At 40.4% G+C, this 25,050-nt stretch overlaps 1 protein-coding gene across 1 annotated transcript; it reads left to right on the forward strand.

The window, feature by feature from the left end:
- The first annotated feature begins 1,574 nt into the window (after nucleotides 1-1,574).
- On the forward strand, nucleotides 1,575-7,625 carry LOC140465779 (glucose-6-phosphatase catalytic subunit 1-like). Its single transcript, XM_072561541.1, has 5 exons — nucleotides 1,575-1,845; nucleotides 3,334-3,443; nucleotides 4,166-4,271; nucleotides 4,798-4,913; nucleotides 5,374-7,625. The coding sequence occupies exons 1-5, from the start codon at nucleotides 1,607-1,609 to the stop codon at nucleotides 5,886-5,888; spliced, it is 1,086 nt and encodes a 361-aa protein (XP_072417642.1). The 5' UTR covers nucleotides 1,575-1,606; the 3' UTR covers nucleotides 5,889-7,625.
- Nucleotides 7,626-25,050: the final 17,425 nt, after the last annotated feature.

A 25,050-nucleotide genomic window follows, 5' to 3' on the forward strand; every position in this document is an offset into this window, starting at 1 on the left:
TGGCAGCAATGAAGTGGTTTTGAGGTCCCCTTGAAAACATGAGTTCAGATGTTTTACCTTGTTTCCATGACCCTTCAACAATTACTGTTTCTGTACTCAGATTGGTGACCTCCCACACACCTTTGTCGGCTATTATTATAGCAATGCTCTACTATTGCCAGATTTGAAAATAAATCAACCACATGTGATTTTATTGTGAACACAGTGAAAAGCATTTTGAAATTTCTGATTAGTTTCTACTTAGACTTTGGAGAATGTTTCCTGAATGTGCTCATGAAGTGCCTTAAAAATTACTGATATCAAAGAAATACAAGACAAAATGTAATGAAGCCTTAAACTTTAATTCTGGAAGTTACTCTGCTGAAAAAAGATCTTGTAATTTGCATGTGGAAAACAAGTTACCACTCCAAGACAATATGTTTTCAGTTACACTGAATAGTCAAAAAGGCAATGGCCTAGCGGTATTATTGCTAGACTGTTAATCCAAGGACCCAAATAATGCTCTGGGGACCTGGATTTTAATCCCACCACAGCAGATGGTATAACTTGAACTCAGTAAAATCTAGAATTAAGAGTCTAATGATGACCATGAATCCATTGTTGAAAAACACCCATCTGGTTCACTTACCTCCTTGACGGAAGGAAGCTGTCATCCTTACGTGGTCTGGCCTACATGTGACTCTAGCCCCACAGCCATGTGGTTGGCTCTTAACTGCCCTCTGGGCAATCAATGCTGGCTTAGCCAGTGCTGTCCCCATCCTGTGACTGAATTAAAAAACAAGTTAGGTTGGCCAGTGCCATGTTAATTAGCACTGTTTCAATTGATTTCATCATTCTTCAGTCATGGCTGTGATGGTTGTGCCTTCATAAGAAACCATTGAATGTGGGAAATCCATTTTTCCCATTAAGCTGCAAACTGAAATGAATTGCATTGAAACTCCCATTGGAAGTAACTAATCTTAGTATCAAGGTGGCAAGGCTTTGAAAACCTCTATTGACTGAAGGTAACTTAGCGACATTTCAGTCAGTTTTATAATCTCCATCACTCCATGCTGAATAGTTGCTTTCATAGCCAAAATGTTTTAGCCATTCTGACCATTCATATTTTCTGTTTTGATATGTCATTGACATCACAATCTACAGCTCATTGTGGATTTTGTGCATTTAATTTCAGTAAATCATTTATGTGAAGCAAATTTCTCTTACATCTAGTAGCATAACTTGATACTGTCAGCAAATTTCCTATTGCCGCAGCTCCCTCTTCTATTTAGTTTCCAAATGATGCAAGCAGCAGAGATTGACGTGTTTTCACTGATGAATTTTATAGGTTTGTCAAACTCCAATATTTTCATATGGGTTGGCCTTGTGACGTTCTCCATGCATGAGGATGTTGGTTTGAGACACACAAATGACGCAGGTGCTGTTGCCAAAAAGGCCATTGACATTGTTTTCCCCAGGCATGCTCAAAGTTTTGTCATTATTGGCTGTGAATTGAATTGATAACGAGACAAAAAAACTTTCCCCTCTCCTATATAAACCCTGAATCACCGCAGGCAAAATCAGAAACTGAACTCTAAGCTGACAAAACCTGCAGTAGCTTCCGAACATGCAGAGAATGGACGCTGGGATGGATCTGCTCCACAGCTCCGGAGTAGAGCTGGTGCAGTATCTACAGATGAATTACAGGGACTCCCAGAGCTGGTTCACTTTTATCTCTTTCGCTGCTGACCTGAGAAACACTTTCTTTGTTTTCTTTCCCATCTGGTTCCATCTGTGTGAAGCCGTGGGTGTCAAACTCATCTGGGTGGCTGTCATTGGAGACTGGCTCAACCTCATCTTCAAATGGTAGGTTTTGTCAGATAAGCGCTTTAGAGTTTTATTAAAGGTCTCATTTTTTGTAATGGAATAGACGCTAATACAGGTCAGATAGCAAACTGTGAATTAAGTACTTTGTGATGTCTACTGGTCATGAAAAACATTATATCAATGGTTTCTTTCTTATTGAAAGTAACCTCAGATATACTTGCTGTAACTTGCTTTGAGATCTGGAAATTTGTGACTGAAGACAAATAGTTCTTTTTATTTCAACCTTGAGTAGTGAAAATGAGAAATGTTTATAAATTAACGCATTTTGCAGCATTTCTTCTTGCATTTCTTGTGTCATAGTCTGCTACCATCCTGGTCTGTCCTGAGCTTAGGGGTGGTCAGACAATTGAACTCTACCTGACAAAGAAGATGTTGTGGTCAAGGTGGGGATATAGAGTAAGCACTGACCATTTTGAAGGCAGTGTTTGAACCATCTGGCCACTGCACTTTTCAATGTTAACATACTGAGATTTGGAATACATTATCTGGAAATCAAAATAGTATATCATAGGTCCACCCACCACATATTGGACAGGCCTCACTCTGTACCATGTGAGATCAAGTCAAATTATACTAATAATAGTAAATGTGTTTCAGATTTTAAATTATGCATATTTTGCAATAAGTTATGGATATTAAAATAAATCATTTAATTTTTCTTGTAATTTTTTCTTGGTCTTATCTCTGGTTATTGAAACATTTTTAATATTAACTAGGTCATCTCAATTGGGGATTCTAGTTTGTGGTTTCGTTCCAACTTAAACCTGCTGAATCAACAATTCCGATGTCCTATCCTTTGGTCCACTGGCCACATTATTACCAGATCCCTTTAACTCTTGCTAAGCCAATGGTTGAAATTTCCTGTATTTGTCAATGAGGAAGTTTCAGAATAAAGTTAGGACTTTTAAGAAAATTACATTTGTGTCATACTGATTTTTTAATAAAATTAAACTGATTTGTTGTGCAGAAGAAAATGATTACTTGAGCGTAACTTCTAGTGTTTAGGCATTGGTTCATACTTCATAGTGTTTGGTCAGAGATCAACTTAGCATCTAAAACAAACAAGTTTGAAATAATCCTAATTTTATTTTGCCTGTGGTTGAAATCAGTGTAATAGAGTTGGAAAATCTTTCCTTCTCGTTTTCTGTTCTGTAGTCTGGCATCGCAAAGTTGCACTTTAACTTACCTCTTGGCAAGAGCTAAGAAATCACAACTGGGGATTCCAGTCTGTGGTTTAGTTCCAGCTTTAACCTGGTGAATAATCAATTCCAATATCCTACCCTTTGGTCCACTGGCCACACCGTGCCAGATCCCTTTAATGCTTCCTAAGCCAGTGGTCGAAATTTTCTTCATGTTATCAGTGAGTGAGGTTGCCCAATTGAATACCTAAATACAAGGCATTTAAGCAAATTACACACTGCATATTTGATATAGGTTAACCTTTCTCCCATTATTTTTCTTTTACAGGTTCTTATTTGGACAAAGACCTTACTGGTGGGTCCATGAGACCCAGTTTTATGCTAATTCTTCCCTTCCTGTGGTGCAGCAATTTCCGATCACATGTGAAACAGGACCAGGTACTGGCAATTCACTACAGAACAGAGGCAGCAGCTAGAATTGCAGTTTGAAATGTTGTTTATTTTTGCTTCTGCCATCCCCTCACTGTCTGCTTTTCTTGTCTGGTCTGACTTGATATTCTGAAATTGAAGTAAATCATTCATTATACATTATACATCCAATACTAGCAGCTAAAGTAAAATCAAAAAAAGAGAAGCATCCTAATCAGAGTTTTTGGCTGGCACACATCAGAACAAATGCAAGAATGACAAATTTCAAAGGGAGCAACAATTCATCCTGTGTAAGAAAAAGGTGCTGAATGGATGGCAAGTCAACTCTGAATAGTTGAGAGAATACACACAAGGATTGGCCACAGACAGCTGCATGGAAAAGAGATGATGTCAGGAACTAGGGAAAAGAGCAAAGACAATGGTTTGCAGTCTTCCCAATTTTAGTATTGACCATCCATCACTGGACGCAGTATGAGAAATCTGATAATGTAGAGAGAGTGGGAGAGTTGAAAACAGTGGTGATGAGGTGGACTGGGCGTGTGTGAACAAACCGTGTACCTTCAGATGCTGTCACCAAGGGGCATGTAGATAGGAGGGGACCAAGGATAGATCCTTGTGGGATACTGGAGGCAAAGTAATGGGAGATGAATTGTTTTTTAAAAAGTTTACAAAGTATACTAGAAGGTTTAGTGACATTTTCTAATCAAGTCTTTGGATGATGTATTTGACAGGAAGTCCATCTGGTCATGCAATGGGTTCAGCCGGAGTCTGGCATGTGATGGTCACAGCATTACTGACCTTTGGATTACAAAGGAAGCAGCCCATCTTCCAAAAATGGTAAGATTTAAGACATTATACATACCATGTGAGCATAGGGATATCAGCACTGCTTTTAAATATTAGGTTTGTCTGGACTGTTATGTGGTCATGTACATTAAATATAGTTTGTACATGAGGTGTGGATGCCACTCAATACACACTCAGTTCTGCAAGTCAGTGCTTTACATGTCTCTGAATAAAAACTGACTATATTTAAACGCATTACTTCCACATTTATCAAGATCAGAATCAACTTAGAAATGCTAACTTACAAGTAACTTCGGAACAATGTTCTGTAGGTTGATTTGAATTCAATCAAATATTATTTATGATTAAGAAGCATGTACTATTTGTACATTATGTCCATCCAGACTCCTATTTAACTGAATCTTGAGTAAAAGGAGAACAAAAATAAGTATCAGTGCATAAATATTAGACAGTTGGATAGACAATGCATTGTGCTGCAATTATAGTCCCTTGTGAGTTTCAATTTGGAGATTCATTATTTTACTAACTGCTCAATGATTATCCTCCCAACTTCTAGGTGTCTCCACGTGCTGCTATGGACAGTGTTCTGGGTGATTCAGATCTGTGTCTGTGCATCGAGAGTGTTTCTGGCCGCTCACTTTCCACACCAGGTCTTCTTCGGAGTTATTTCAGGTCAGGATACTTTATTTCAGTTGAAAAATATAACAATACAGCTCTGCATCAATGCAGTTTGCATTAATTTGAATGTCTGTAACCATTGGTTGTATTCTACATAACTGAGTTCTCAAGGGAAAATAAACCCAACTTAATGACTTTTTGATCACATTGACCAACACTGATACTTTTCTAATATGGATTACTATATGTGACTATGGAGTCAATGGACTGATTTGATATCATTCATTTTAAGTCACCAATTGAGATAAAACTCTAGCACAGGTCCTATAAATGCTTAGAAACTTTAACAATGGAGAAAAAAAGCCATTAAAGCTGCTTGAAATGCCTATTAAAATGCTACTCTTTCATATACACTAAATACATATAAAATTATTTTGCTACTGACGTACACTATCTGTAATGTACATATGCTATCGATTTACCAAAGATATTAATTGTGAATTTCTAAACTTAGGATTGATTGTGGCTGAAGCGTTTGGTCGGATTGATGCAATCTACAATGTGAAGTTTACGCAGTACCTGAAGATCACTCTGTCCTTGTTCTCCTTCGCTCTGGGCTTCTATCTGGTGCTGAAAGTGCTGGGGGTGGACTTGCTGTGGTCAGTGGAGAAAGCCCAGAGATGGTGCGCCCAAGCAGAATGGGTCCACATCGACAGCACTCCCTTCGCTGGTCTGGTCAGGAACATGGGGGCCTTGTTCGGATTGGGATTAGCTCTCAACTCCCCCATTTATGCTGAGAGCTGCAAAGGGAAGAGGAGCCAACAGTTCAGCTTCAGACTAAGTTGTATAGTGGCTTCGTTACTCATCCTGCATCTGTTTGACTCAGTGAAGCCCCCGACTCAGACGGAATTCCTGTTTTACTTTCTGTCTTTCTGTAAGAGTGCTGCTGTACCTCTGGCTGCTGTGGCATTTGTTCCATACTGTGTGTCACAAATCGTAAACCGAGAGGAGAAGGAAAAGCTTCTATAGATTTCTGAAGTCACAAAACTTGGAAACATGTTCACAGCACTGATGTGTGCTTTTATAAGCAGAGAGAAAACACTAGAATTGCACTGCATCTGAAATGAGAAAAAATGCTGAAGGAGGCGATGGGCAGAGGAATCGTGAAAAACAGACAAAGAAGTCAGTGTTTTCAGTGTGGTGGCATGTTAATCCACCCAATCTCTTTCCAGATACTGCTAAATCATCAGTTTTCCTGTTTACTTTCCCCTGTTTCATTTTTTAAAAACTCCAAATTTTTGGGGACATTTGTACTTTTTTAGTTTCTGGATGTTATTTTGATTTGCATGTCGTGTGAAAGGAAAACAAACGTGTTCAGAGGAACCAATTGATGGATTTCTGAATGCACAATTAGTTAGTCACTTTGTTCCTTAATATAGAGAAGTAAACTGTGTGAGCCAATTTTCATAGGGTCGATAGCTTTGGTTGTCCTGAGTCTAAGTATGAGCCAGTTGTATCCTTCTGTCATGAGGATACAGCGATTTGACTTAGTGAGGGTGCAGGGTTAAAAATGGTGCTTTCACTAAAGGTATAGTGAATCAAATGCACATTTCATACAATTACCTGATTCGTTGAGGGAATATGGCACTGTACCTGCCTTAGTTTAGGGCTGGGCACAGCTTAATGGCTTGCATCCACAAGAGGAAATGAAGATGGAGGGTCTGCTGTCTTCTCAGCAAAATCTGCAGATGTAGATCAACCTGGAGGTTATCAGGCCAGAAAAGAATGATAAACGGGAAATCAATTGAACGATCAGAGCACTCTAACAATTATCAACATTCAGGGTTGGGAACAGGCTTTCGGCTGGGTACCATCTCTTAAAACGTTTTCTGTTAACTCCATGTATGTTCAGACTTTTGGAATATCATTCTTTCAAGAGATGTGGGTAGTGTAAGCTAGAGTTTTTGTTTATCGCCCAACCCTAACTGCCTGGAAAAGGTGGTGTGCGCCTTCTTGAACCACAGCAGTCCATCTGGTGGAAGTAAACAATGATGTTTGGAAGGGATTTCTAGGTCTTTGATCCAGCCATAGTGAAGAAGTGCAATACTGTGGTTTGAAGGAGGTGTTCCCAATCATTTGCTGCCCTTGTTTTCTAGCTGATAGAGGCTGTGGGTCTGGAAAGCGCTTTTGAAAATGATATAATGAGTGGCTGCTGTGCCTTTTGTAATGACACTCACAGAATGATTATAAACACAGAGGAGGCCATTCGGCTCATCAGATTTGCATCATCTGCCACTACGAATTGGTGATGGAAGGGATGACTTTTCATGGTAGTGGATAGGATGCCTATTAAGCAAGCCACTTTATCCTTTATGTGTGTCTATATTCCACTGTAATTTCATTCTGACTGCTGAAGTCCATTGTCTGGCCTTTGTGCCTAGCTGGGAAAGACATTGAAATGCTACACATTTCATTGTAGCTGCTTCAATACTGTTTCATGTCGGAATGCTGTTCCACCAGGTAATGACAATGTTGATCGATGTTGTTATCCACCACACAATGTTCCATTACACAGTCAGGCCAGTGGCCAGCTCTGCACCCAAGAAAAAAACAGCAACAGCTGAGACTCAAAATGAATTGTTCTATTTTTTCTTTTTGTATATATGGTCCTCAAAACACTTTAGGCTGTTTTGTTGTAATAATAATTTCAAATGGTGTGGAATCATTTGATTCTAATAAAGTTACATGATGTAATTTCCATTCAAACCTGAAATCAGCTCTTTTGTCATACTCACTACCTCCAGTGCATTCACCACATAGCAGTGAGATTACCTGCATCAGTTACACTTTTTTTTCAAAACTTCAATACACCAAGAATTTAGGTTTGTTTCCATTATAAGCTAGAGGCAACTACAAGTGAATCTGTGCCTGTTGTATATTTATAGCAATTGAATGTTAAATTTCTTTCGGGACATCGAGTGTCAGTTAATGGGTTGCTTAATAGCACTCCATTAGGTTGGCCAGATGAGATTACTGCATTCCCTTGAGTAATGGCATCAATTCATAATGGTCTTAGACAAGATGTACTTTAGAATCCATACAAACACCTTGGCTGAGTGGTCCAGCGCTCTATGTGAAATGCAAAATTGTCAGAGTTGTGGCCAATTGTGGGTGAAATAAGAACGGAAACAACTTGCCCATCATTTCTCAGAAGTCTGCAACTAAATTAGAAACTACCTTCTGATTAGAATGCATTGTGAAAATATCAGGTTATATGGCATGCCACTAATAAATCAAAATCCACAAATAACTCTGACCGGAACATAACCTTAATTGAGAAACAGATATTTTATTGGGGTTTAAGTGTACTTTGAATCAGATAAACTATATATTTAATCTAGACCAAGAATTTAAAATTGCCTTTCACTTTGGGAGAACTGCTTTCAAATGCATATTTTGAACTCTCCGTACAGATTAAAGGGCTTAAATACTCCACTTAAAGGAACATAGTGGCAGTTTTATTATATAATCAATATTCCAGCTCAAAAATCTAAATCAAAATAAATATTTCTAAACTGCTTATTTTATCTAATTGGCAATTTGCCTGCATTGTGGAAATCTATATTTTGCTCTCCAGCTAATCAACGAAACTGTTATTTCACCAACTGTTTATGGGTTATACAGAGAAGGTGACTCCCTCAATCAATGATTAATTGGTTAATCATTCAAACTTGGGTGGTTAATTAAACCATGAAATTGTTATTTGAAAATACTTCACATAATGTCAAAGTTCTAATTTGCGATCTGTGCAATCCAATATTTAACTGGATGCTGTTTTGAGCAGACACATGTATCGCTCGAGAGTACAAAGAATATATTTTATATCGTGGTGAATATAAGCTTACCACTGAAAATTGTAATGAGAGTTCTGCTGAAATGTAGTCACAGTTAAGCTTAAAACAAGCATAACTTCGCTAACAATTACATTCTACTAACAGTTATGGTCAGGAATGTAACAAAATATTGATCTCATTGGCATCACAAACTCTGTTTTAGAAATTTAGAATTTTTCCCAAAAAGGCTATTGAAGCAAACACACATGATTTTTGCAAAACTAATGGACAGATTTCTCTTCAGCAATTATTAAAGGTTATGGAAGGTGGTAGGTGGAATTAAGATATTAATCAACCCATGAGCCAGTTAAATGGTGGAATAGAGTTGAGGGACTGAATAAACTACACTTGTTCCAATTGAAGACTCCCCATTCCATTCTCAAGGACAACTAGAAGTGAACGATAAATGCTGGCAACACCCAAATCCACAGAATAAATACAAAATCAAGTAAAATAATTTTTCATATTCAGCTGATAAAGGGTAGTTTTTTTTAATAATATCAAGATGCATAAAAAAACTGGTTCAGTCATAAACCAGTGATTTTTGATTTGATTTATTATCATATGTACTGAGGTACAGTGAAAAATGTTATCTTAGATGCTTTACAGGCAAATCAAACCATATAGTGCATTAGGGCAAGAAAACAGAGTGCAGGATACAATACTACAGGTGCTGAGAAGTTTAAGAGAAAGATCAACATTAACATTAAAGAGATCCATTCAAAAGTCTGATAACTGTTCTTGAATTAGGTTGTATGTGTATATCTATATGTGTATGTTTATATCTATGCCTGGTGGAAGAGTTTGAAAGAGCGTATAACCAGGGTGGGAGGAGTCTTTGATTATGTTGGTTGCTTTCCTGATGCTGTGGGAAATGGAGATGGAGTCAATTTATGGGAGGCTTTTTTGCATGATGGAGTGGGCTGTGTTCACAACTCTGTAGTTTCTTTCAGTCTTGGGAATAACAATTGCCATACCACACTGTGATGCATCGAGATAGGATGCCTTCTATGGTGAATCTATAAGGATGTCTTGAAACGGTAAAAGGTGGATAAATCCCCAGGACCTGATCAGGTGTACCCGCAAACTCTGTGAGAAGCTAAAGGAGTGACTGCAGGGCTTCTTGCTGAGATATTTGTATGATCAATAGTCACAGGTGAGGTGATGAACGACTGGAGGTTAGCAAACATGGTGCCACTGTTTAAAAAGGGCGGTAAAGACAAACCTGGGAATTATAGACCAGTGAGCCTGACCTCAGTGGTGGGCAAGTTGTTGGAGGGAATCCTGAGGGACAGGATGTGCACGTATTTGGAAAGACAAGGACTGATTAAGGATAGTCAACATGGCTTTGTGCTTGGGAAATCATGTCTCACATACTTGATTGAGTTTTTTGAAGAAATAACAAAGAAGATTGATGAGGGTAGAGCAGTAGATGTGATCTATATGGACTTCAGTAAGGCGTTCGACAAGGTTCCCCGTGGGAGACTGATTAGAAAGGTTAGATCTCATGGAATACAGGGAGAACTAGCCATTTGGATACAGAACTGGATCAAAGGTAGAAGACAGAGGGTGGTGGTGTAGGATTGTTTTTCAGACTGGAGGCCTGTGACAAGTGGAGTGCCACAAGGATCAGTACTGGGTCCTCTACTTTTTGTCATTTACATAAATGATTTGGATGCGGGCATAAGAGGTACAGTTAGTATGTTTGCAGATGACACCAAAATTGGAGGTGTAGTGGACAGCGAAGAGGGTTACCTCAGATTACAACAGGATCTGGACCAGATGGGCCAATGGGCTGAGAAGTGGCAGATGGAGTTTTATTCAGATAAATGCGAGGTGCTGCATTTTGGGAAAGCAAATCTTAGCATGACTTATACACTTAATGTTAAAGTCCTAGGGAGCGTTGCTGAACAAAGAGACCTTGGAGTGCAGATTCATAGCTCCTTGAAAGTGGAGTCGCAGGTAGATAGGATAGTGAAGAAGGTGTTTGGTATGCTTTCCTTTATTGGTCAGAGTATTGAGTACAGGAGTTGGGAGATCATGTTGCGGCTGTACAGGACATTGGTTAGGCCACTGTTGGAATATTGCGTGCAATTCTGGTCTCCTACCCATTGGAAAGATGTTGTGAAACTTGAAAGGGTTCAGAAAAGATTTACAAGAATGTTGCCAGGGTTGGAGGATTTGAGCTATAAGGAGAGGCTGAACAGGCTGGGGCTGTTTTCCCTGGAGCGTCGGAGGCTGAGGGGTGACCTTATAGAGATTCGCAAAATTATGAGGGGCATGATAGGATAAATAGACAAAGTCTTTTCCTGGGATCAGGGAGTCCAGAACTAGAGAGCATAGGTTTAGGGTGAAAGGGGAAAGATATAAAAGAGACCTAAGGGACAACGTTTTCACGCAGAGGGTGGTACGTGTATGGAATGAGCTGCCAGAGGATGTGGTGGAGGCTGGTATAATTGCACCATTTGTGTGTGGGAAATGTTCAACTAATTATTTCTACTAATTAATTGAACGTTTTAGTTTTTTCAGAGGATTTATATTTCCAAACATTAATTGTATCTTGTCATATAGTATGATAATGTTTTAGCACATTATGAACTATTTGTCCTTGAGAAGGTGGTGGGGAGCTGCTTTCTTGAATTGCCGCAGTCCACTTGCCGTGGATTGACCCACAATGCCGGTAGGGAGGGAATTCCAGGATTTTGACCCAACGACTGCGAAGGGATGGAAGTACATTTCCAAGTCAGGGTGGTAAGTGGCTTGGAGGGAAACATGCTAGTGGTGGCATTCCCAAGTATCTGCTGCCCTAGTCCTTCTAGCTGGAAGTGGTCATGGATTTGGAAGGAGTGGCCTAAGGACCTTTGGCGAACTTCTGCAGTGCATCTTGTAGATACTACACATTGCTGCTACTGAGCACCGGTGGTGGAGGGATTGAATGTTTGTAGATGTGGTTGCTTTGCTCTGGCTGGTGTCAGACCTCTTGAGTGTTGTTGGTGCTGCACCCATCCAGGCAAGTGGGGAGTATTCCATCACACTCCTGACTTGTGCCTTGTAAATGGTGGATAGACTTTGGGGTGTTAGTTATGAACTTTTTGATTATATTTCTTAATTCTGTAACACATCTTTCTAGTTGTCACTGCAGAACAATTTAAATTTAAATCGCATACTAACCATCATGATCACACATTTAGTAACGATTTTTCAAATTAGAACATTTCCAGGTTCACTCTTTATCCATTCTGCTCCAGAAGATCACCAACAAGTGTCTCCCTGTTGAGATTTGGTGAATGGTTACTTGCAAAAGATAATGTACGTGGATTTAACTGAGCTCACTAAATAGTTTTTAGTACTTACTATTCGTGGATTTGTATTGTTTTCATCTTAATTCCATTAAAATACGACTGGCAAAATCATTAAAGCTTATCGTACATTTATATGAGATGTAAGTTACTCATTAAAATGCTGTCCACTGCTTTTTCCTACTTATCAGTCATTAATTTAACAAACTTTGGCATGCCTTGGACTGCCTGCATGAACTAATAAGAAATAGGGGTGGAAAAAGTCCATACAGCCTGCTGCATTCAAAAAGGTAATTTCCAATCTTCCACCTCAAAGTCACCTCTCTATCCTGTTCATATTTCCCTCCGTGCCCAAACATCTACCGATCTCTGTTTCAAATATGTTCAAACATCGAACATCCACAGCTCTATCCAGCAGAGAAATCCAAAGATTCACAGCCAAGCAAAAAAATTTCTCCTCATCATAAGTTTTAATAGTTGACCTTTCTCCTTAAATTATGATCCGTCGTTCGAGATCCTACAGCCAGCCTCTCAACATCCACTCTGTCCAACCCTCAAAACATGTTTTATGGCCTAATGGAGGACAAAAGCCAATTCTTGACTGAGTGAGAACCAAAGTAATTAACTCTTTAGAAAAAGTTAATTTACAGATTAATAATGATCTAGTTTTTTTTATCGCAAGCCAGTAGTAATAGCATCCTAACCATATATTGTAGAGCTATTGAAGGTGATACATCATGGAGGATTCAACAGATAAGCTGGAGTGTGTATCTCAAATTATTTTTACACATGGTATAGTACAAGTTTGTTAAGAACCTTGCATTTCCTGAAATGATCAATTGGTCCAGTAGTTCAAATGCATTGCAGAAATGGAAAGGAAAGTCATATTGAGGATGGAATTGCAGGCAAAGGGGCATGAGGAGAAAATTTGACACTTTGTGTCCAGCATGCTCAGTAACCTCCTAACTTAAATTACCAGTTTTGTACAGATATCCAACATTCGTACCAATATGACAGTGGCCATATATTTCACTCTAAAGGAATTTAAAGGAACTGGAGGCATCTTAGTATCTTCATGCGTTTAAGGTTTCACTTCATAGTTAGCTATATTTCCCCACTCGACTTCACTTCAGAAAATTCTGAGTACCTCCATGGGGAAGAAAGGTAACAAATTAATGCATTAATTTCTGTCACAATTACACTACTCTGAAAGCACGTGAAGATAATGTGTATTTGTTTTATCTACTTCCAAGCAAGCAAACTGAGAGAAGTGGTTTCCAATTCACATGATTTACACTTGACTAGAAACTGAACTAATTATATAAATACTGTGGTTACGACAGAAGGTCAGAGGCTGGGAATCGTGCAAAGAGCAACGCACCTCCTGACTCCCCAAAGCCTGTCCACCATCTACAAAGCTCAAGTCAGGAAGGTGATGGGATACTCCCCACTTGCCTGGATGAGTTCAGCTCCAACAGCACTTAAGAAGCTTGACATGATACAGAAGAAAGCAACACATTTGATTGGCATCACACCAGCAAACATTCACTTGCTCCACCATCACCATCACCACCATCTACAAGATGAACTGCAAAAATTCACTAAAATTCCTTAAAACTTTCAAACTCATGACCACACATCATCTTGAAGGACAAGGCCAGCAGATACATGGGAACATTTACCACCCACGAGATCCCCTCTAAGCCACTCACCATCCTGACATATATATCACCGTTCCTTCACTGTCGCTGGGTCAAACCCCTGGAATCCCCTCCCTAAAGGCATTGTGAGACAAGGCTAAAAATCACACAACACCAGGTTATAGTCCAACAGGTTCAACCTGGTGTTGTGTGATTTTTAACTTTGTCCACCCCAATCCAACACTGGCACCTCCACATGTTAGGTCAACCCACAGCACATGGACTGTAGCAGTTCAAGAAGGCAGCTCACCACAACTTTCCCAAAAGTAACTAGGAATGGGCAATAATTGCTGGATGAAACTGCTGTGCCCACATCCAGTGAATGATTTAAAAAAAGGTTGACGAATAATCAGCTTGTTAAATTTTGCAACATTGCTTTCTGCAACAGCACTAATTCATTAGATTTACCGTATTTCAAAAAATTGAGTGAGTTATTTTCAAATTACCTTCTTGCACTGAAACTTTTAGAGTTTCTGGTATGTAAAGTCATTTTAACTCCACAATACTGAAGGCCAGGAAAGGGTTGGGGAAGGAGAAGGGCTTGGGGAAGGTGTGTCTAAATTTGACCAATCTCAATTCTGATCCCAAGCTGCTTTCAACTTCCAGTACCACTGCAGTGGGCTTGATGTTCAACAACTAACTCTTTCTGCAAAGACAGACCAGTAGTTAGAATATAGAAGTGAGGCTGGTGTGCATGATCTAGAATTAATGATTGCAGGCACAGACTCCCAGAATTCAAAATATCTCAGCAGCTGATGGGAAGAGGGAATCTCCAGTGGGTAGGTGCCTTTTCAAGCACTTCTTGGGAGTCCAGGAGGAACAAGAGTGCTTCTTTCCTCACCACCACTGATCCCACCCCACCCCAAACAAATGTGCCCAATTCTATCTACTCACCAGATGCTGATCTCCCAACACCACAATAGTTCAGGCGAAAGTGAGGACTGCGGATGCTGGAGATTAGAGCCAAGAGTGTGGTGCTGGAAAAGTTCATTCCTGATTAAGGGCTTTTGCCTGAAACATCAATTTTCCTGCTCCTCAGATGCTGCCTGAGCTGCTGTGCTTTTCCAGCGCCACACTCTTGACCACAATTCAACCCTCCAGAATCTGAGATCAGCCCACCCTGCAATCTCCCATGAAGCTTTTCCATGACTTGAATCCACACAGTGATCCAAATCCTCATTGCATTCTCCCAATCTCATTTTCTATTGGATGCAGTGTGGGCCCACTGCTGTGATCCAAGCCCATCCCCAATTTGAAAATACAGTAGCGCCTCGACATACAAACGACCCCGTTCACAAACAAATCGGTTTACAAACACGATTATACGTAAAGCTTTGCTTCAACGTACGTATAAAAGTCAAGATACGAATGAAGGTACGAACGCAAAAAGCCCGTGTGTGACCTCGTGGTTTCATTGTTCTGCTTTGCTATGCGCTTGTTGAACGCAAAAGTTCTCGGGCCCTGCGTGATCTCACTCAGTTCGTCTTTGGCGCGTGCACTGTGAACAGCCGTCCAAGTATTCTTACGCTATCCGAACAATGGGAAAAATGGATTCAGTTCGCGAACTTTTCGGTTCGCGAACCGGGTCCCGGAACGGATTAAGTTCATAAGTCGAGGTGCTACTGCACTCCAAAATCTCTCTTCATCCAATGATCTAAAGCTCCACCAACTCTGATCTCCCTAATTGACCAAGACTAGACCCCACGGTTTCAGACTGGTGCATTCTACCCCAGGCTTTCCCACCAGTCATCAAACTATGTGCACAGGCGGAATCTAAACATTCTAATGAGGTCCTGCCAATAAAATCTGAGAGCACAGGAATCCACATTACTGGCATTCCTGAGCTTCTCAGCCACTAACTGATATCCCCATCCCATCCCTGCTTCCTCAGAAATACCAGGGTTGGAAGACTTAATTTCACAGAGGCTTTAGCATTGCAAATGAATTTAGACCTATTATCCTTTTTTTTTCAGAAGAACAGTTATTTCACAAACTTGGGAGTTTTATTGCTGGTAGGATATTAACAATTACAGACAAGCCCTATCCAATAGAAATTGACCAAAAGGACATACAATCTATCGGGAAAAATGAATTACAAGATCACAGTCGATGTCCAACTTTCCTTGAGTAGCCCCTTTTAGATTACGGGGAGAAAAGAGAATATGTGTTGGTATCACTACTCAATTCGCCTTCTTCTGTGAAGATCATCAGCTTCTGCTATGCAGGCACTTTCCTAATATCCAGGTTCTTGCTGAGGGTATCGACATTTTGTTTCCTTGTATTTAATACTATTCCTCATCAGCCCTTCCATTCCATTCAATGAAAGATATTAGTGAGGAAAATCTTCATTCTGAAACCTCATTACTGACACAGCCTAAGCTGGGGTAACTGAGGACTGAGGAGTCAAGAGTTTTGGATAGAAAGGGATAAAATGAATGAAAGTTCCTTTTGCTGATCATTATCCCAATAACCAAGCCTAACTGCAAAATGCTTAACTTTAACCTGATTAAAATGCCAGTTTAAGTGGCAGATTACCCTGGGATTTCATTCTAAAGTTTTGTTGGGTTTTGACAATTACACCTGCAAGTTGAAAAGCAAACCAAAATTACGCATCACTTTAGTCAGCCTAAGCAAGTAATTTGGTCAATAGGAAGGAAAGGAAAAGAAGTTGTGGGTTGGAATGTTTGGATATTAAGTGTGACTACAAAGGAATCTCCAGTGTAGACTACTGGAGGTTTTTAAGCCATTACCGAGGAAAACTGGCCCCATCTGTGCTAATCTCCCAAAGGAGGCTGTAGAAGGGAAACAATTTAATGCATTAACCTTTTATTAAAAACTTTGTTAACTAGCTCAAAGGAAGAGGAAGGGCAACAGCTAAATGTCACGATACTACTTGAGAAGTTTGGAAATTAGTAGAACTGGAGTGAAAGGGTGGGATGGAGAGGCTCTGAAAATAGGCAGATGTTGCCAATAACAAGCGTAGCTTCAGTCAAAGGTGATGTGAACGTAATGGTGAATGGTAAAGTCCTTGAATAGATAGTCTAGAGAGAAGTGATTTGTGTAATGAGAAGGGGATTGACAGGGTTAACACCCCAATAGACGTGTTAAGGTCAAAAAGAGAAAAGGATGGTGCGAAGTTGAAGTCAGCATGTGGTCACTGTTCATGAGGACACACCAATGGGGTAATTGATATATGGCACTGGCAACAAATTTGCTCAGGAATAAATTGGAAGCATTAATGCAATGTCTAATGCATTAGATGTACTTAACAGAAGAAATATCTGTATGAGTTATGATATTATGTGAGGTTTAACAGGTTTGTGTGTTCTTTCCTAGTGCTACCTTTTTGCTTGTCACACATTAACTTCACGTACTGAAGTCCATGATTTTCAAATAAACAACCTGTACAAGATTAAAAAGAAGCTGAGTATGGGAAAATCTTTCATTGTCCCTGGTCAGTGAAATGTTAATGAGTCCTTACTTTGTAACAAGGGGGAAATTTTGATTAACACACGCATGTGAGATTTTAGTTATCACATTATTACTTGAGATGTTTACAATCTGTCTTTCTCTGGAATTTAAATGAATGGACTGTTATGGCTATACAGCATGCAAATCCACCACTATAATTAACAGACCCTCTAGTTGCAATGCACAGTGACACTTTATACCAGAGTCGCAATATTAATTCTGTTTCTCTCTCTCCATAGAGGCTGCAGGCCTGCTGAGTTTCTCCAGAATTCTCTGTGTTTGTGTCTGAAATACTCATTGCCTCAGCCAATTCAAAGCTTCGGGAGGAGACCTCTCACATTCTAAAGTAAAATACTGCAGATGCTGGAAGTCTAAAATTAAAAATACAAAATGCTGGAAAATCACAGCAAAAAAACAACGCAAGTTGTTAAAGATTTGATTTTCATTTCTGTATCAGTCACTGTGGTTAGTTGTTAGCTATCCTCTCTCTTAGGTAACCCATACAATGAATACAGTGACTCACACAGTTCACAGTGCACATGTTGTCCTCCCCTGCTCAGTCACTTGGGAAGCTAATGTTAATATTGCTGCACTTCTGAAAGCACTCATAAAATATTACAACGGACTGTTGTTTGATCTGCATCTAAGTACACTTTATTTGGTATTTTGAAAGAAATAGTGAGCACAATGCATGACAGAGCTGATTACAACTATCTCCAGCAAGAAACTGTGATTATAACAATCTAGTCCTGGTGAAGGAACTTAGGGTTTGAGGAGGTTCAGGTCACTCTCATTCTGTCCACTGTAGTACAGCACCACATCAAACCTGAAGAACCATGCATTGACACTAGTTTCCTGCTGTCTATTTAGACCAGTAAACAAAGGAGCGGAAGCAGTTCATTCATCTGTCAAGTCTGCTCCACCAATCATTAAGTTCATGGCTGATCTGACAGTCCTCAGCTCCACTTCCCTGCTTTTTCCCCATAACCCTTTTAACAGACTAGCTCAATTGGCTGGATGTCTGGTTGTTGACACAGAATAACAACAACAGCATAGATTCAATTCCCACACTGGTTGTGGTCACCATGAAGATTGCACCTTCTCAACATCTCCCCTCACCCGAGGTGTGGTGACCCTCAGGTTAAACTAGTAACCATCACAATCAGTCAAATCTTGACTTAGATACATAGCCAAACTGTTGGTTTATGAGATGCCTTTGTGGTTATATTCAGGACTAATATGTACATAACCTGCCTGATTATCTTGAGAAATGTCAATATTCCCTCTTAAATAGACAGGGAATATTTTAAACAATATTCAACCAAACTTCTAAAAAAGCATTGTCTCCGTGTAAACTTGTTTTAAAAATGCAAGCAAGTCATGAACATGAACAGAAGATTGAGCTATGTTAGAAGTTATATTGGTATAAGCAAAGCATTAGATCAGTGCTGTAAGCTTTGCTCCTCTGGAATGAAGCTGGTGGAATGATTACCCTTGAGTGAAGGCAGGTTTTCTGGAACAGGACCACGTTCAGATAAGGACACTGTAAGAATGGGAAAACTCTGGGTTAGATGCTTAAAACAAATAACTGTAATTTCAAAGCTGTGTTGACTTTGTTTGATTCATGCACACTGCTATGCAGATCCTATATTTATTCTGATTCTAGTTTAATGAATGGTCACTGGACCCGAAATGTTCACTCTGCTTTCTTTCCACAGATGCTGCTAGACTTGCTGAGTTTCTCCAACAGTTTCTGTTTCCGTCATAAATTTATTGTTTACTGATGCTTCATCCTGGGCTGGTTATTCAGCAGTTCTCATCAGTAGCCGTTTGCCATTGCCTTCTACTCTCAGGGGCACAATATGGGGACAGGTCTCAAGTCTACCAGCCAGAAACAAACCCACCCTGTTGATGTTATTTTGAATTAGATGTGAGCCATCTGAAGTCTGGCTCTCCAGCCTCTTAATCTAACCATGTTTAATTAAGGTACTTGTTTAAATACGGTGTGGAATAAGGATAAAAATGACCATTATGGCTGATTGCATGGTTCAAAAGTCTGATTAGGAATTATAGGATGGTAAAAGTGAATACTGTCATGAGAAGCATTGTAACTTGAAAGAACAACTCCATACACCAGTAACTGATAATACAGTAGGTGAAAGAAACAAACTCCTGTGGGCAATCGTGCTGACTTCAACTTAACACTTGGGTACAGTGGAAATCTTAGACACATACCAAGGCACTGGGAAGAAATCGGAAAGAAGAGAAGGAGTAGATCTGTTTCTATTGTTTAATCTGGACAGTACTTGCTACTTGAGGCAATTGTGTTTGATTTTCCCATCTTAACTCCAATTAAACTCAACATATTCACTTCAATTGAGCCCTCTTAATTGAAATAAAAACAAATTGTTTGCTCATATCAGTGCCAAAACAGGTTAGAACATTTTGCTTGACTCCTGGAACAATATGTTTACTTGTAGGTCCTGCCGAGAGACTTGTGGCCTTGTTTAGTTAACCACTGCGTGACATCAGGTTTGAAACTGTCTCTGACTTTGCTGTTGACATTTACAGAAGTGAGAAAAACACAAAAAATTGCATCAAGTGTTTGAGTTAATCAGTAATATTTGAGGTATGTGAACAAATTGTAACATCAATAGCCATACTGGTGTTTGTGCTTGCAAACATCAAACATTGTGATAGAACTGCGCCCTGCTGTGTTTTCCATAAGACATAGGAACAGAAATTAGGCCATTCAGCCATCCTGTCTGCTCCGTCATTCAATCATGGCTGAAAAGTTTCTCAACCCCATTCTCTGACTTTCTCCCAGTAACCTTTGATCCCCTTTACAATCAAGAACTGATCTATCTCTGTCTTAAATATACTCAGTGATGTGGCCTTCACAGCCTTATGTGGTGGTGAATTCCACTGATTCATTACTCTCTGGCTGAACAAGGGTTTCTCCTTAACCCTGTTCTAAAAGGTCTTTCTTCCCTTTACTCGAAGGCTATGCCTTTGGGCCCTAGTCTCTCCTACCAATAGAAACACCTTCCCAACATCCACTCTGTACAGGCCATTCACTATTCTGTATGTTTCAATTAGATTCCCCCCTCATCCTTCTAAACTTCATCAAGTATAGACCCAGAGTCCTCAAACGTTCCTCATACGTTAAGCTTTTCATTTCTGGGAGCATTCTCGTGAATCTCCTCTGAACATGCTCCAAGGCAAGTACCATCCTTCCTGAAATATGGGGCCTAAAACTGTGCACAATACTCCACATGTGGTCTGACCAGACCCATTTATAGCCTCAGAAGTACATCCTCTCAAAATAAATGCCATCATTGCATTTGCCTTCCCAACTACCAACTCAACCTGCAAGTTTATCTTGAGAGAATCCTGGACTAGAACTCATAAGAGATTTTGCACTTCAGACTTCTGAATTTTCTCCCTGTTTGGAAAATAGTCCATGCCTCTATTCTTCCTACCAAGGTGCATGACCTCACACTTTCCCACGTTGTACTCCATCTGCCACTTCTTTGCCCACTCTCCTAACCTACCCAAATCATTCTGCAGCCTCCCCGCCTCCTCAATGCTACTTGTCCCTCTACCCATCTTTGTATTCTGATTTTCCTCTGATTTTCTGTAACAGATGAAGTATATTTCCCCATCTCTCTGTTATGTTAGATCACTTCTGGCACTTCATAGAGTTTAAAGTTTATCTTGTCCCAAAAAAAAATTTTTTTAATGCTTCTGAATACTTGAAGCTTGGTTATAAGTGTTATGTTCAGCTAGTTCAATCACATTCGAGAAGCTGTGAAAGAACTATGGGGACATATCTTGTTTCGTACTCCACATTTAATGTTCTTTGGCTCTCATGATTTATCATCTATTATGATACTAAACTCAGCAGTGTCAACAGAGGCTGCACTGAAGACAAACTGGGCTCTTTATCAGAAGGAAATAATTGATAAAATAGAAATTGCATCAACTTGACCTACTCCCATACACTAGTATCCAGTTGAAAGTAGCATAAGCTCAGCCCTGGCAAACAGCCAGGTATCTCTGATGCCAATGGTACTTCCACTCAACAAAGTGTTTTCCTTTAAGTTAATGTTTGAAAATGTTCTGGCCATATAGCTAAGCAGGGATCACTGCCATGATTATGTGACAATAAATTGGATCAATAAATAGGTCTTTATTCTATTTCCTGAAGTCCTTGACCTCTGTGAAAATTCTAAGGTTGGAACATTACAAAATGGCATATTATCACTGCCTATTATAGAGTCGTAGAGTCATAGAGGTGTACAGCACGGAAACAGACCCTTCACTCCAACTCATCCATGCCGACCAGATATCCTAATCTAATTTTGTCCCATTTACCAGCACTTGGCCCGTATTGCTCTAAACCCTTCCTATTCATAAACCTATTCAGATGTCTTTTAAATGTTGCAATTATACCAGCCTCCACCACTTCCTTTGGCAGCTGATTCCATACATGCACCACCCTCTGTGTGAAAAGGTTGCCCCTTAGGTCCCTTTTATATAATTGCCCTCTCACCCTAAACATATGCCCTCTAGTTTTGGACTCCCCCACCCCAGGTAAAAGACTTTGTCTATTTATCCTATCCATGCCCCTCATGATTTTCTAAACCTCTATAAGGTAACCCCTCAGCCTCCGACACTCCAGGGAAAACAGCCCCAGCCGATTCAGCCTCTCCCTGTAGCTCAAATACTCCAACCCTGGCAATATTTTTGTAAACCTTTTCTGAACCCTTTCAAGTTTCACAACATCCTTCCGATATTAGATATGAAAAAATTAAATACAAAATTAGAATGGAATAGGAATAGACCATTCAGACCTCAAGGCTATTCTACCCTTCAATGAGATCATGGCTTACCTACGTATACCTGCCTTTGGCCCATACCCCTTAACACCTTGGCTTAACCAAAATTTATCAGTCTCAGATTTGAAATTATCAACTGATTCTGCATCCACTGCCATTTGTGGAAGAGGGTTCCAAGCATCTACAGCCTTTTGTTATAGAAGTGCTTCCTAACATCTCTCCTGAATGGTCTGGCCCTAATTCTCAGACCATGGCCAGTAGTCCTTACTAATTCAGTTAAAGAAATGAGAATCGAGTCATTGAATGGAGGTTAGCGAGGGGAAACAGTTCCGGGTGAAGGCCAAAAAGGGGAAGCAGTCCTGGGCAGAGGCCAGCGAGGTGAAGTAGTCCTGGGCAGTGGTCAGTGAGGGGAAGTAGTCTCGGGCAGTGGTTGGCGAGGGGAAATAGTCCAAGGTGGAAACCAGGAAGGGGGAGCAGTCCTGGGCGGAGGCCAGTGTGTGGAAGTAGTCCCGGATTAAGGCCAGTGAGGGGGAGCAGTCCTGGGTGGAGGCGGGTGAGGGGGGAGCAGGCCTGGGTAGAGGAGGGTGAGGTGGGAGCAGTCCCGGGTAGAGGCTGGTGAGGTGGGAGCAGTCCCGGGTAGAGGCTGGTGAGGTGGGAGCATTCCTGGATGGAGGCAGGTGAGGGGGGAGCAGTCCTGTGTGGAGGCGGGTGAGGGGGGAGCAGGCCTGGGTAGAGGAGGGTGAGGTGGGAGCAATCTCGGGTGGAGGCAAGTGTGGGAGGAGCAGTCCTGGGTAGATGCCAGTGAGGTGGGAACAGTCCTGGGTGGAGGTGGGTGAGCAGAGGTAGGCCCGGATGAAGGCGGGTGAGGGGGGAGCAGTCCTGGGTGGAGGCGGGTGAGGGGGGTGAGGGGGGAGCAGTCCTGAATGGAGGCGGGTGAAGGGGGAGCACTCCTGGTCCCTTTTATATCATTGCCCTTTCACCCTAAAACTATGCCCTCTAGTTCTGGACTCCCCCATCCCAGGGAAAAGATTTTGTCTATTTATCCTATCCATGCCCCTCATAATTTTGTAAACCTCTATAAGGTCACCCCTCAGCCTCCGACACTCCAGGGAAAACAGCCCCAGCCTGTTCAGCCTCTCCCTATAGCTCAGATCCTCCAACCCTGGCAACATCCTTGTAAATCTTTTCTGAACCCTTTCAAGTTTCACAACATCTTTCCGATAGGAAGGAGACTAGAATTGCATGCAATATTCCAACAGTGGCCTAACCAATGTCCTGTACAGCTGCAAAATGACCTCCCAACTCCTGTACTCAATACTCTGACCAATAAAAGAAAGCATACCAAACGCCTTCTTCGCTATCCTATCTACCTGCGACTCCACTTTCAAGGAGCTATGAACCTGCACTCCAATGTCTCTTTGTTCAGCAACACTCTCTAGGACCTTACCATGAAGTGTATAAGTCCTGCTAAGATTTGCTTTCCCAAAATGCAGCACCTCACATTTATCTGAATTAAACTCCATCTGCCACTTCTCAGTCCATTGGCCCATCTGATCAAGATCCTGTTGTAATCTGAGGTAACCTTCTTCGCTGTCCACTACACCTCCAATTTTGGTGTCATCTGCAAACTTACTAACTGTACCTCTTATGCTCACGTCCAAATCGTTCATGTAAATGACAAAAAGTAGAGGATCTAGCACCGATCCTTGTGGTACTCCACTGATCACAGGCCTCCAGTCTGAAAAACAACCCTCCACCATCACCCTCTGTCCTCTACCTTTGATCCAGTTCTGTATCCAAATGGCTAGTTTTCCCTTTATTCCATGAGATCTAATTTTGCTAACCAGTCTCCCATGGGGAACCTTGTCGAACGCCTTACTGAAGTCCATATAGATCACATTTATCTTGGGACACAGACACCCTAAGTATATTCATGTGAAAAGATACTTAATTTGCTATTAAACTGACTGGTAACATTACTCAATGGCTTCATATATTTTTAAGATATCATTTGCTGTGATTTTAAATAAGGTTATTCACAACAGTGGACTGGACACCCTTATCAAACATGTTTATTTGTGATAATAACACTACTTTTAGTTGCACTAGTAAACTGCATCAGGTCATTACTCTTAAATACACGAAGGAACCCTTATCCATAGCAACAAAATAAAATATATATCGGTACACCACCCAATTAATTGTAATGGCTCAGGGAAGATGTAATTATTACAATGCAGGGGACTCCTAATTAACAACTCCTTCTAATACACCTTTGACAGGCTGTAAGAGTCTCCTGGTCAGCCGGAACTGTGCGGTAGCTGCAACAGATAGTTAAAAGGCACCACTGGCAAGTTGTTGTCAAAGACCACACTCTGTGACAAGAGTCCTCCTCACTCTGAGGCAACTGCCAATAGCTTGTCAAAGATTTCTATTCCAAACACTCTCCACTGCTCAATAAGACAGTTAAGCAAAAATTAGCTTTATTTTTATTGTACTTAAGCCAGGTTCACTTCAACCCAGTGAATGCAAGGAAAAGGTTCAAATAATGATAAGCTTAACAAATTCTTTACTGATTCAATACTATTTCAGAAATGCATGCTGGCAAGTGGATGGCAGGCAATCAATTGCAAAATCTGTACTCCAGTCAAGTTCGTTTCAATACTATTTCCTCAGTATTGTTGGAATTCTTCCTGATTGTTTCCCATTGCTGTCATTAGCAATCACCTTCCAAGCAAAGAAAAATTCCAAACGTTTACAGAAGTAGACACCAAATAATGTTACAGGCTCCAACGGTTGCTGCTCAACCAAAGTTGGATTTTCTCAACAACCTTTTAATTCAGTTGTTGACAACTTGACTTCATTTGCTAAAAACAAGATTTTAAAAATTGAACTTCATTATTGCTTTTACTGATCTTCACGAAAAAAGTTTGCTATTCATCAAGTGAAGCTGTTTTTCCATTAAAGAAATTATAAATTACTTACAT

The sequence above is a fragment of the Chiloscyllium punctatum genome, chromosome 42 (assembly GCF_047496795.1).
Source record: "Chiloscyllium punctatum isolate Juve2018m chromosome 42, sChiPun1.3, whole genome shotgun sequence".
In the NCBI taxonomy this organism is placed as follows: domain Eukaryota; kingdom Metazoa; phylum Chordata; class Chondrichthyes; order Orectolobiformes; family Hemiscylliidae; genus Chiloscyllium; species Chiloscyllium punctatum.